Source organism: Bubalus bubalis, chromosome 5, assembly GCF_019923935.1.
Source record: "Bubalus bubalis isolate 160015118507 breed Murrah chromosome 5, NDDB_SH_1, whole genome shotgun sequence".
Lineage (NCBI taxonomy): Eukaryota > Metazoa > Chordata > Mammalia > Artiodactyla > Bovidae > Bubalus > Bubalus bubalis.
In genome coordinates, this window is record NC_059161.1 from 47,621,887 (window position 1) to 47,635,742 (window position 13,856).

The 13,856-nt window shown below is 38.2% G+C and overlaps 1 protein-coding gene across 8 annotated transcripts in view; it reads right to left on the reverse strand.

Moving 5' to 3' along the window:
* Nucleotides 1–13,856, reverse strand: part of AKT3 (AKT serine/threonine kinase 3) — a 282,616-nt gene that overhangs the window by 108,392 nt on the left and 160,368 nt on the right. For 7 of the 8 annotated variants that reach the window (XM_045165619.1, XM_045165620.1, XM_045165618.1 and 4 more), the window contains one exon: nucleotides 2,371–2,482. In XM_045165619.1, coding sequence (XP_045021554.1) covers nucleotides 2,371–2,482 — 112 coding nt within the window. Of the gene's footprint in view, nucleotides 1–2,370; nucleotides 2,483–6,675; nucleotides 6,719–13,856 lie in introns of those variants that run through there. The other variant, XM_025285185.3, reaches the window with a different exon arrangement.

The window sequence follows — 13,856 nt, forward strand, 5'->3', positions numbered from 1 at the left end:
GTCAACAAACATTGTGTCAGATCTTCGACTACATGCTAAAGATAAAATAATGAGCAAGGAAGATACGATACTTGCTAGTCAAGACTGTTACAATCAAGAGAGAAAAAGGCAATCAAAGATTACAGTGGAGACAAACTTGATACAGAGGATACAAGGAGATACGTAAGCATGCAGCAGGGAGTCCTACCCCATCTATAAGAATAAGAGAAGGTTTTGTAGGAAATGTGACGTTTTAAGCTCAGATCTGAAAGGTACAAGGTAATGGGCTCAACCATGGTTATGAGTAGAGATATAAGAAAACTGAGGATCCAACATATAGCAATGCATAGGGAAGACAGGGGTATGTGGGAAGGGAGGGCATATCAAATTTTATGTATACCAAAGACCTTTACACATCTGCACTGGGTCAGATGGAAAGTATATTAAAGAAAATATTATCAAACCCTAAGTCTGGTTATCAAATTAGAATTCTGAGTAATTTTTCATTCTTTTCTATATTTCCTAAAGTAATCAATCAAACTTTATTACTTACCATTTATTGACAAAAAAGTGTTACTAAAATAATACTTCACCACGTTTGAGGAAGAGTTTTTTGTTTTAAATTTTAAACAAGTCTCTTAGGACCTAATTCGTTCACTGGAAAAATAAGGCTAATAACATTGAACTTCACAAAGTTCCTGATTTGGGTCAAATATGGACACATGTGTAGAAAAATTATTTTGTGGTTGTTGGATTTAACTAGTATCAGAGCCACCAGATAAAAGAATATTAAGATAGAATTCAAGTATAGTAGATCAGGAGGATGACATGCAGCCCTGATGTTGGTGTGCTACTTACTAATATCCCTCTCTTTAGCAATGATGACATTTAATACCAATCACACCTGATGTTTTTCCCTCACTGAGCGTAACCCAAACTCAGAATCCTTCTCAGCATAACATTCTGGGAAGCCACTTGCATAAATGCACACTATTTGAAACCTTTTGCCATCACCAGCCCTTGAATTCCAAACATGACCATAATCAATTACATAATTTTTAAAATGTAGTCTGGTGACCTCTTTAATTTATATTTTAAGTGTTTGGTCTTCTGTTTAAAAGTATATCTTACAGCACTTCTATAGGTTTTGATTTAATATCTTTGTAAGCCTGTCAGTTATTCATTATATCAGAAACAGAATAATTAAGGGACTACAGACTGTGTGGATCACAATAAACTGTGGAAAATTCTGAAAGAGATGGGAATACCAGACCACCTGACCTGCCTCTTGAGAAACCTGTACGCAGGTCAGGAAGCAACAGTTAGAACTGGACATGGAACAACAGACTGATTCCAAATAGGAAAAGGAGTACGTCAAGGCTGTATATTGTCACCCTGCTTATTTAATTTATATGCAGAGAAACGCTGCATATTATATCATGAGAAACGCTGGGCTGGAGGAAGCACAAGCTGGAATCAAGATTGCCAGGAGAAATATCAATAACCTCAGATATGCAGATGACACCACCTTAATGGCAGAAAGAGAAGAGGAACTAAAAAGCCTCTTGATGAAAGTGAAAGAGGAGAGTGAAAAAGTTGGCTTAAAGCTCAACATTCAGAAAACTAAGATCATGGCATCTGGTCCCATCACTTCATGGCAAATAGATGGGGAAACAGTGAAAACAGTGTCAGACTTCATTTTTGGGGGCTCCAAAATCACTGCAGATGGTGACTGCAGCCATGAAATTAAAAGACGCTTACTCCTTGGAAGGAAAGTTATGATCAACTTAGACAGCATATTAAAAAGCAGAGACATTACTTTGTCAACAAAGGTCCGTCTAGTCAAGGCTATGGTTTTTCCTGTGGTCATGTACGGATGTGAGAGTTGGACTACAAAGAAAGCTGAGCACTGAAGAATTGATGCTTTTGAACTGTGGTGTTGGAGAAGACTCTTGAGAGTCCCTTGGACTGCAAGGAAATCCAACCAATCCATGCTAAAGGAGATCAGTCCTGAGTGTTCACTGGAAGGACTGATTTTTGAAGCTGAAACTCCAATACTTTGGCCACCTGATGTGAAGAGCTGACTCATTTGAAAAGACCCTGATGCTGGGAAAGATTGAGGGCAGGAGGAGAAGGGGACGACAGAAGATGAGATGGTTGGATGACATCACCAACTCAATGGACATGAGTTTTGGTAAACTCCGGGAGTTGGTGATGGACAGGGAGGCCTGGCGTGCTGCGGTCCATGAGGTCGCAAAGAGTTGGACATGACTGAGCAACTGAACTGAACAGCATTTTACCAATATATTTACAAGTGGTCAAGTCAGATATGCATACATCTTTAGACTGACTACTGCTGTTTCACAAAATAGAAAAAAATGAGTTTCTTACCTTTCCTCTGGAGTATCTACGTGAAATGTTCTCTCTATAACAGTGGTCCACTGGAGACATCTGATAATAAATGTGTTTGGCTTTGGTCGTTCTGTTTTCATTAACTGGCATTCTAGAAACAAAATAAAATGCCTCTTTGAATATACTTATATTTAAACAAGTAAATAGTTGAGAACTACACAGTTTCATTCTAAACAAACCACTGAAACTTCATAGATTTCTATGGATCTCACTCAAGGTTGTTCAAAATCTGACTTCAGTATTCCTTTCTAATCTTTTGCCCATTCTGGTCACATGCCCAGCTAAATTGGACTATTAAACTCTCCCACTGCTTATTTAACTTATATTCAAAGTACATCATGAGAAACGCTGGGCTGGAAGAAGCACAAGCTGGAGTCAAGACTGCCTGGAGAAATATCAATAATCTCAGATACGCTAATGACACCACCCTTATGGCAGAAAGTGAAGAGGAACTCAAAAGCCTCTTGATGAAAGTGAAAGAGGAGAGTGAAAAAGTTGGCTTAAAGCTTCAACATTCAGAAAACGAAGATCATGGCATCTGGTCCCATCACTTCATGGGAAATAGATGAGGAAACAGTGGAAACAGTGTCAAACTTCATTTTTGGGGGCTCCAAAATCACTGCAGATGGTGACTGCAGCCATGAAATTAAAAGACGCTTACTCCTTGGAAGAAAGTTATGACCAACCTAGATAGCATATTCCAAAGCAGAGACATTACTTTGCCAACAAAGGTCCGTCTAGTCAAGGCTATGGTTTTTCCAGTAGTCATGTATGGATTTGAGAGTTGGACTGTGAAGAAAGCTGAGAGCCAAAGAATTGATGCTTTTGAACTGTGGTGTTAGAGAAAACTCTTGAGAGTCCCATGAACTGCAAGGAGATCCAACCAGTCCATTCTAAAGGAGTCAGTCCTGGGTGTTCTTTGGAAGGAATGAAGCTGGGGCTGAACCTCCAGTACTTTGGCCACCTCATGCAAAGAGTTGACTCATTGGAAAAGACTGATGCTGGGACGGATTAGGGGCAGGAGGAAAAGGGGATGGCAGAGGATGAGATGGCTGGATGACATCACCGACTTGATGGACATGGGTTTGGGTGAACTCTGGGAGTTGGTGATGGACAGGGAGGCCTGGCATGCTGTGATTCATGGGGTCGCAAAGAGTCGGTCATGACTGAGCAACTGAACTGAACTGAACTGAAACTCTCCCTAAATACATCTTGCTCTTTCCTGTATCTATACCACTGCTCCAGCTAATACTATTATTCGGAATGTTTCCTATTTGTTTTATCCCTAGGCATACCCAATTGTCAAAAGAATACTTGTCCTCTAAGGTATCAAATTATACTCCTTCCATGAAGCCTTTTATAAAAACCTAGTCTAGACTGACCATTCCCCACCCTATATTCTTATAACATTATCACTACATTCCCCACCCTATATTCTCATTACTTATTATTGTACCTCTCATTTTCACTTAGCACAGAGTATCTAATATTATAATTTTTAAGATGATATTCTTATGCCTACCTAAATTATAAGCCTTTGACAGTATGTACCCCCTAAAACTCTAGAGTCATCTAGGGTCAGTCAGTCACAGAGTGATAAGTTCTGTCAAGAATTATCTATGAAGACTTCAAAGAAAAGAAGCATACTGTAGTGGCTAAAAGCATGGATTTTTAAAACTACAGAGCCTGGATACGATCTTTTTTTCCTACCATTAACTCTGTAACTTTAGACAAGTTGATTCATTTGTCTGGTCTTTAAGTATTAAATGGGGAAACAATAAGAGTACCTACATCATAAAAGTGATGTGGGGATTAATAATGACAATGTTGGTTGCTCAGTCATGTCCGACTCTTTGCGACCCCATGGATTATAACCCACCAGGCTCCTCTATCTATGGAATTCTTCAGGTGACAATACTGGAGTGGGTAGCCATTCCCTTCTCCAGGGGATCTTCCCAAGCCAGGAATCAAACCTGGGTCTCCTGCAATGGCAGGATGGTTCTTTACCATCTGGACCATCAGGGGATTAATAATGAGTACATTTAATAGTGTAGTGTATGACACATACTAAGTTTTCAATAAATGTTAGCTGATATTATTACATATACACCTGAACTTCTCTGGTGACTCATATAGTCAAGAGTCTGTCTGCAATGAAGGACACCCAGGTTCGATCCCTGGGTCGGGAAGATCCCCTAATGGCTACCCACTCAAGTATTCTGCCTAGAGAATCCCATGGGCAGAGAAGTCCAGTGGGCTACCATCTGGTATTGGACAACATGAGTGAATAGGATAGGGTTGTCCACTGACATTTTTCTCTTAAAAGAAACTAATTTACCCCTAGTTGACAAACTCAACAGTGTTTTCTCAGTGCGTATCTGTTTTGTGCTGGTTTCATCATTAGCAACTATCAACTACATGGGTCTTTATAGGATAAAGTCATTAATCACACTGGACCAATTCTTCACTCTTCACACTAAAAGAGATAATTCATCAAGGGTCTCTGCTTTTTTTTTCCCTCTTTTCTAACAAGTTTTTATGGTCTCAGCCAAATTTCTTTCCATCTTGGATCTCTGTTTTATGATACACATGCCTAAGTATACAATGGTTATTTCCAGCTGGTTGAATTACTGGAACCATACCCAAAACCCAACCTACTATTTTTCCCTCTAAATCTGTTCTTAGACCTGGCTTTCCTAATTTTTCCATCATTCAAACTGAAAACATGGGTGACCTTCCTTTTTGATACTGGGAGCATATAACATTACTTTTCCATTGATGCTATTGTACTTCAGGTTCTCACCACCCAATGCCTAAACCTCCCCAGGTGCCATAAAACTGGATTTCCTCCTTAGAGATGTGGAAAGGCCAGATAATTTACTTAAATATAGAAACTGCAGTCTGAGAGACATCTGAACTCAATCAAAATTAAACTCCTGATTTCTCCCACTCTTGCTCCCCTTGCCAACCTCCTAACTGTAGCTTTCTCTATCTCAGATGATGGCACCTCCAGCCTTTCAGCTGCTCAAGTCAAAAACCTTGGGATCATCTTTAAGTCCCTTCTTCTCTCACATCTCACTCTGGAAATCCTGTTGACTCCGCTTTCAAGATATATTAGTATCACTTCACACTTCCTCCACTATCTTGGAACAAGCCATCATTGTCTCTGACATGAATATTCCCAAAACCCTAGACCAGTTCTCCTCTGCCCCTCTCTGCAGACACCTACAGTCAGAAACCTTAAAATGAACAACTGCAAAAAAAAAAAAAAAACAGCAATGTTTTCAGTTCACTGACAACAGATCATCTAAAGGCCTTTAGATGATCAGTAAGGGTCCTACACGATCTGGACCTCCAACCTGTCCCACCGAAGTTTCTCACCTCTTCCCCTAGTACTCTCTTTCAGGTCACTCTGCCAACTACCCTGCCACCCTGCACTTCCTCCACAATGCACTGCAGTCTCTGCCTTTAGGGTTTTTCATCTAGTCGTGCCTCTGCTGGGTATTCTTACCCTTACACAACCCCCTAGCTAACTCCCTCATTTCCTTCAAGTCTTAAATCTGAAAACCTTCACAGTGAAGCCTGCCTCAACCATGATGTTCAATGCTGAAATCTGTATCCTTTTCCCAGGACTCTCCAACCCCTCTCACCTGCTCTACTTTTTATTTCTCATAGCATGTTTCCATCTTTGTTCCTATGAGATGACTTATTTTTTATTTACTGTTTGTTTCTTCAACTAGAATGTAAGCTCTAATAACATATTCCTAGTACCCAGAACTGTGCCTAACATATAGCAGACACTCAGTAAATATTTTCCAAGTGAGTGAATTCTGACAGTAATAATCAACAAGAAGGTAATTTTGATGATACAGGAAAGAGGAGAAAATTTCTGGTGCAACTTCCTTATATAGTCAAGAAGGGAAAGGATTCACTGAACAAGTATGGGACTGGCTGTAGTCAGGAGTACACAGAATTTAGTGATGGGACTGGAGAGAAGATTGGGTAAAGGAGTCCAAATGCAGTTAGGGGTATAGATGAAAGTAGGAGCTAATAGAGATTATCTGCTCATTGCTTCCATTTTTTCCAATGAATCAGGATGTAAAGCCATCCTTAAGAATTAGGTTGGATGAGGATGCACTGGGGCTTTGAGAAAAGAGAAGATATGTAATAGCCTTGTAGAAGCAAACAGACAGGTAAATAAATACCCATGACTGCTAAATGGCATTAAGGGTCCAATGGAACTTAATGGGGCTTCCCAGGTGGTGCTAGTGGTAAAGAACCCACCTGGCAATGCAGGAGATGTGGGTTCCATTTCTTGGTCAGGAAGATCTCTTGGAATTTAAAGTACCACAGGGGATCATATTTTTCCCCAGATATATTCAGCTGCATGGGTACAGATGGGGAACACAGAGGATCGGATTTAAGCAAAGCCATAATTTAACTAAGTAAGTTTGAGAACGCAGGAAAGTGAAACAGAATACAGGATGCAAGACAAGGGAATGGTTGCAATTATCAACTAAGGAACTAAAAGGAGGGAAGTGAGAACTTGGTGGTATGGAAAATAATAAAAAGGTAGCAGAATCGACAGATCATAAAATCTATTATCTCACAGTTAAATAATTAATAACAATGTTAAATACTGTCTGAAATATGAATGTTAAAATATCAGTGTGCTAATTTATTTTTTTGTCTGAAATACAAAAGTTTTAAAACACCAAAGATATCATGCAATTTATAACAATAAAGAACCACACAATTTCGCCCACCTTACTCTGCCTATATGGTACAGACTCAATTTGATTCTCTTTGCGCCTTCCTCTTTCCTTCTTTATAAAATTTCTTTCATTCTTCCAGCCAATGATTTACTGTACTATCTTAGAGATGTTTGCTGCTGCTAAGTCGCTTCAGTCGTGTCCAACTCTGTGCGACCCCATAGACGGCAGCCCACCAGGCTTCCCCGTCCCTGGGATTCTCCAGGCAAGAACACTGGAGTGGGTTGCCATTTCCTTCTCCAATGCATGAAAGTGAAAAGTGAAAGTGAAGTTGCTCAGTCGTGTCCAACTCTTAGCGACCCCATGGACTGCAGCCCACCAGGCTCCTCCATCCATGGGATTTTCCAGGCAAGGATATTGGAGTGGGGTGCCATTGCCTTCTCCATAGAGATGTTTAAGTAATGTTAACTTGATGTTCCAGTTAGACGGATTAAATAAAAGTTAGGAACTGTGTGCACAACTCTTCCTCAAGCATCTACAAGAGTGTCAGCACATAAGGGTACATAGTAAACACCTGATGATTGAGTAATTGACTAACAGGCTTTCAATGTAAAGAATGCAGAACAGACTCTTAAAAAGAGGGACAGTCCTGATGGAAAACTCAAGAGTGAACTAAGGAGTAAAGGGAGAGAGGAAGAAAAGAAAGAATGTCCAATCTAAAGGCTACCTATTTCCGTTTCTGTTATGTTTTCCATTGTAGTCATGTCAAGGTAACTAAGATAATGGACCTGAAAACTAGAATGCCAGACTCAAATCCAGGCTCATCACCTACTATCAGCAGTGTTATCCTAGGCAAAGTATATTATTTCTCTCAGTCCCAAGGTTTTCTATCTTTAAAAGCACTATGAAGAATTAAACTTCAGAGGAAGCATATTTTCAACACTACACCTAAATGAAGTTTAAATGCTACAATCTAAAGAACTTTTTAAGGCTATATATGTAAACGCTATTTAAAATACTACGTATGACATTCTAAGTGGTTATCAATTACTGCAATTTATGAAAAGGATTAATAGAAGTGATTAAATACCATTCCCAAGTAGACTAGTAAAAAATAATTGTTTAGGAAAGACTGAAACATTTGTATTTACGTATAAGATGGTTTTGGAAAAATATTAAAATAGTAATATAATGACATAAGTAGTTATACACAAGTTGTTTTGACTAAATATGCTAAGTATTTATGAACTCAACAATATGTATGAAATGCCAATTATGGGCCAATCACGATGCAAGATTCTGGGCACAGTAAGTAGAATAATGAGTAAGAAACTCTACAAGCTTACAGCACATACCAAGCTCTATTTTTAATCATTCTGTGTAATTGTAAAGTAATATTTCACTAATAGTAAAAAGGTTTTATTCAGGTCTTCTTGAGACCTCTAGTTCAACAAAAATGTTACATGTAGTTATGGACTTGAAGAATAGAAATAAACCTCTATGTTACAGGTCTCAGTATTAAATACTCTATAAATGAATCCAACTTCTAAATATTATCCATTAGACTGAAACTATAAAAGAAAGAAGTGGCTACCAAGAACCAGTCCACAATAGTCAAGTGACAGGTCAACATCTGGAGAGGAGAATATTTTACCACACTCCAGGGTTTACTGCTGTGCATAAACAAATGTAATTAAACAGCTAACTCCAAACTTAAAACACTTGAAACTTTAAATTACCATACCAAAACAAGTGAGCCGGTAAGTAGAAACACTTCGGGTTATCTTATGTTAGCCATAATATGGGAACATGAACACATCACACAATTCTCTCTACAATGAAGCAAAGCAAGCCAATCAAGTTTTCAGAACACAGTGCATGTCTGAAAACACTTACTCTTTTAAAGAGGATTCTTAAAAGGGAGAGGGCTAATAAGTAAACTGGTTAATCAATACTTAGAAGAATATTTTCCTTTTAGTAAAGATTCTTAACTCAAGGTAGAACAATTCAGTTTTTGTTTTTTTTTTTAAGGAAGAAATTTTGGATAGAGAGTATAAAAAGGTATTAACCAAATGATTATCTATGATTGCGGAACAATTTAATATGGAGAAATAGACAAGCATTCTTAGATAAAATGTCAGGTAGCTAACTTTTATTATATCATAACCCATGATATTTTTATTTTTTTCAAAAAATTTTTATATTAGAGTTGATTAACAATGATGTGTTAGTTACAGGCATACAGCAAAGTGATTCAGTTAGACGCATAAGTATCCATTCTTTTTCAAATTCTTTTCCCATTTAGATTATTACAGAACATTGAGCCAAGTTCCCTGTCCTATACAGTAGGTACTTATTGGTTTGTTGTTGCTCAGTCCCTTAGCTGTGTCCAACTCTTCAGGAACCCATGAACTGCAGCACACAAGGCTGCCCTGTCCTTCATTATCACCTGGAGTTTGCTCAAACTCAGGTCCATTGAGCTGGTGATGTTATCCAACCATTTCATCTATTGTCGCCCCATCTCTTCTCAATCAGGATCTAGTCCTTATTGGTTCAGTTCAGTTCAGTTCAGTCACTCAGTCATGTCCGACTCTTTGCGACCCCATGAATCGCCACACGCCAGGCCTCCCTGTCCATCACCAACTCCCGGAGTTCACTCAAACTCATGTCCATCGAGTCAGTGATGCCATCCAGCCATCTCATCCTCTGTCGTCCCCTTCTCCTCCTGCCCCCAATCCCTCCCAGCATCAGAGTCTTGCCCAATGAGTCAACTCTTCACATGAGGTGGCCAAAGTACTGGAGTTTCAGCTTCAGCATCAGTTCTTCCAAAGAACACCCAGGACTGATCTCCTTCAGAATGGACTGGCTGGACCTCCTTGGAGTCCAAGGGACTCTCAAGAGTCTTCTCCAACACCACAGTTCAAAAGCATCAATTCTTCGGCGCTCAGCTTTCTTTACAGTCCAACTCTCACATCCATACATGACCACTGGAAAAACCACAGCCTTGACTAGATGAACCTTTGTTGGCAAAGTAATATCTCTGCTTTTGAATATGCTATCTAGGTTGGTTATACCTTTCCTTCCAAGGAATACGCGTCTTTTAATTTCATGGCTGCAATTACCATTTGCAGTGATTTTGGAGCCCCCCAAAATGGTTACCTATTTTAAATTCACTGTATAGAAATGCAATAGATTTCTGAGTATTGATTTTGTATCCTGAAACTTTATTGAATTAATTGATGAGCTCTAGTAAAATATATTCCTGATAGCATCTTTAGGATATTCTATGTATAGTATCATGTTACATGTGAACGGTGACAGCTTTACTTCTTCTCCAAGTTGGATTCCCTTAATATCTTTTTCTTCTCTTACTGCTGTGGCTAAAACTTCCAAAAATATGTTAATAAAAGCAGCGAGAGTGAACATGCTTTTCTTGTTCTTGATCACAGACAAAATGCTTTTAGCTTTTCACTGCTTAGTATGATGTGAGGTATGTTCCCTCTATGCCCCCTTTCCAGAGTTTTTATCATAAGTGGATCATTTTGTCAAAAGCTTTTCTACATCTATTGAGATAATCATATGAATTCACTCTTCAGTTTACTGATGTAGTATATCAGACTAACTGATTTGTGGATACTGAAATACCTTTGCACCCATGGGATAAATGGGATAAATTCCATTTGCTCACCCTTTTAATGCACTGTTGGACTCAGACTGCTAGTATTTTGTTGAGGACTTCTGTGTCTATGTTTATCAATGATACTGGCCTCCAACATTCTTTTTTTGTTGTCTCTTTGTCTGGTTTTCATATCAACATGATGGTAGCCTCGTAGAATGAGTTTGAGAGTGTTCCTTCCTCTGCAATTTTTTGGAAGTTTCAGAAAGATAAGTATTAACTCTTCTGACAGAGTTCGTCTGTGAGGCCATCTAATTCTGGACTTTTGTAGGGAGTTTTCTAATCACACTTTCAATTTCCCTATTTACAATTGGTTTGTTTACATTTTTTATTTTTTCCTGGTTTAGTCTTAGGATATTGTACATTCTAAGAATTTGTCCATTTCTTCTAGGTTTTCAATTCTACTGGCATATAGTTGCTTACAGTAGTCTCTTATGATCCTTTGTCTTATATTTTTGTGGTGTCTGCTGTAACTTCTTCATTTCTAATTTTATTGATTTTAGCCCTCCCCCTTCTTTTCCCAAAGAGTCTGGCTAAGGCTTTATTAATTTTGCTTACCTTTTCAAAGAACCAGCTTGACCAAGTTAAACTATAAGCTGAACCTCAAATGTTCTATCTACTTTTAGAACCACTCTGAACCACAGGTGACCAAGTTTACGCAAAGCTGTAATTATTCTGTAAACTTGAAAGCCAAATAAATAAAGGAACTGCAAGATCCCATATAAAAAATATACATACCAAAAAAAAGTTTTTGGATATCACCTGTTCAGATTTTATTTCAAAGATTAGGTCTTATTTCAAGGGTTTTAACCATTTAAATGCTAACTATATTCTTTTAAAAATAATTCTACTAACATGTGTGGAAAACAAAGGAGTAACAATATATTCTATTTAATTATTAAATCACAAAATTAAATAATGCTAACTATGAGTTATAATGACCATAAGGAGAGTTTATTTTTAAAGCCCCATATTATAATACTATTACAGATATTCTTTATAAGAAGGAAAAGAATATTTCTTTCTTTTATGTAAAGCTTTTACTGTCTAGGGAGCAGAAAATCATAGCACCCAATTAAGACTCATCAACCTTAAAGAGATTTATTCATTCCACTAAGAGGAAAATAGCTTAGGTGTGGCAGCTTCCATGGTAGATCGCAAGATCAGTAGAGGATATATATACTAAGATCACTATGTGCGAGGCACTGTACTCATTAGAGGTTTCTAAATATTAACTTCATCTGAAGGCCAAACCTAAGAGCTGTTATTATCCTCCACATTACAAATGAGCAGACTGAGATTGAAACTAGCTAAATAACTTGCTCACAAACACACAGCTGGTTTAGCTTGTTTTAAGTACCTATATAAGGCTTTACCCCCAGATCTGTCTGAAACCACATTCCATTCTTATCTGGAAAGAATACACTCTTAGGAAAACTGCCTGTAACAAGGCTGGTAATCATCTGCAGGAGGAAGGCCTGGCTGTTCCCTCCTCTGCGCCTTCCCCATACCTTGCTATGCTTGACTGTTCTCCCTTGTGTGACATCTTTTCTTCTAAAAAGAAAACCAGGATAATTTTCACTGGTAACAATGTCTGGAGAGGGAGGTAGGCCCCAATGTGTCTGCTCCTGGCTCTGAGCACACCATGGGGATGAGATGGTCAGGAATGAGAACTACTCTTAGTAGGATACTGGTCCCAGCATTTTTCGTTTCTCCAAGCAGGCATGTAGGGGAAAGGTGGATTCAGATGAGAAGCAGAAGGGAAAGAACATAGCCAGGAAGGCAGCAGAGCCTCCAGATCTTTGCACTTCTGGATGTTACATACTGCAATACCAATAAAGCTAGCTCTAATAAAATTTTTCAACTACTTATGATAAAAAAGTGAATCCCAAACTTGTACTGGTCCAACTGCATGGTTCTAGCTGTTTGGGTCTGAATCATTTATCTATCACCCAGAATCAACAAACCTCTCTCCACATAAGGAAACAGAAGAGGAAAAAAAAAAGTTGTTCTCACATTTTATTTTATAACATTCAAAATTCTATAAAAGACAGGAATAAGACTAGGTTACTAACATTATATTCCACTCTATAAGAGGTTTTCACTTTATGACACATATATCAAATCCTGACATTTTCATTATCATAAACTTCACTGCTTTGTAACATGGAACACTGGTTGTAACATGGAATGCTACTTGTGGATTTAAATTGTATTTGAAATCACATGTTACGGGGAACCTCTCCTAATTCGTTGTTCTTTAATGAATATGGTCACCATAGACACCACCATTTACCAATAATACATTTTAGAGCCAACATTTTCCCCATCAACATATTTCAATTTTGTTGGTCCACCATATCCTGCTTCTTAAACAAATAAACAAACACTTCAAGAGTCTTCTAGAACAACTGTTCTCTGCACACCCTGTGCACACTTGAAATTTCAGGTAAAAACACCTTGTGGTCATTGTGGGACAATGATTAAGATAATGAAAATAACAAGAGGCATTTCCTAAAAGAGTTGTAATAGTCATGCAAACATCTAATATACCATTAGGCAAGCTAGTTTGTTTTTTTTTTGGTTCTGTTGTTTGTTAGGCATACAATAGTCATGAGAGTTCAATAAGCTATTTTCTCTACTTATCTGTATCTCTGAAAATGTTTATGATAAAAAGTCAAAAATAGAAACTCCTTCGAAAATAATATTAGATTCTTTTCACAAAGTATGTATCAAAATGTCCAAGGAAATTATTTTTTTAATAAAATATGCATTTTAATATCTAAAACAAAGACCATTCCAGTAAATGAAACTCACTGAATATAAATTAAACTTCAAAATATTTCATTTGAGCACTGAAGTTTAAGTGAAGTGAAAGTCGCTCAGGCACGTTCGACTCTCTGCGAGCCCATGGACTGTAGCCCACCAGGTTCCTCTTTTCACGGAATTCTCCAAGCCAGAATACTAGAGTGGGTAGCCATTCCCTTCTCCAGGGGATCTTCCCAACCCAGGGAGTGAACCCAGGTCTCCCACACTGCAGGCAGATTCTTTACCATCTGAGCCACCAGGCAAAGGTA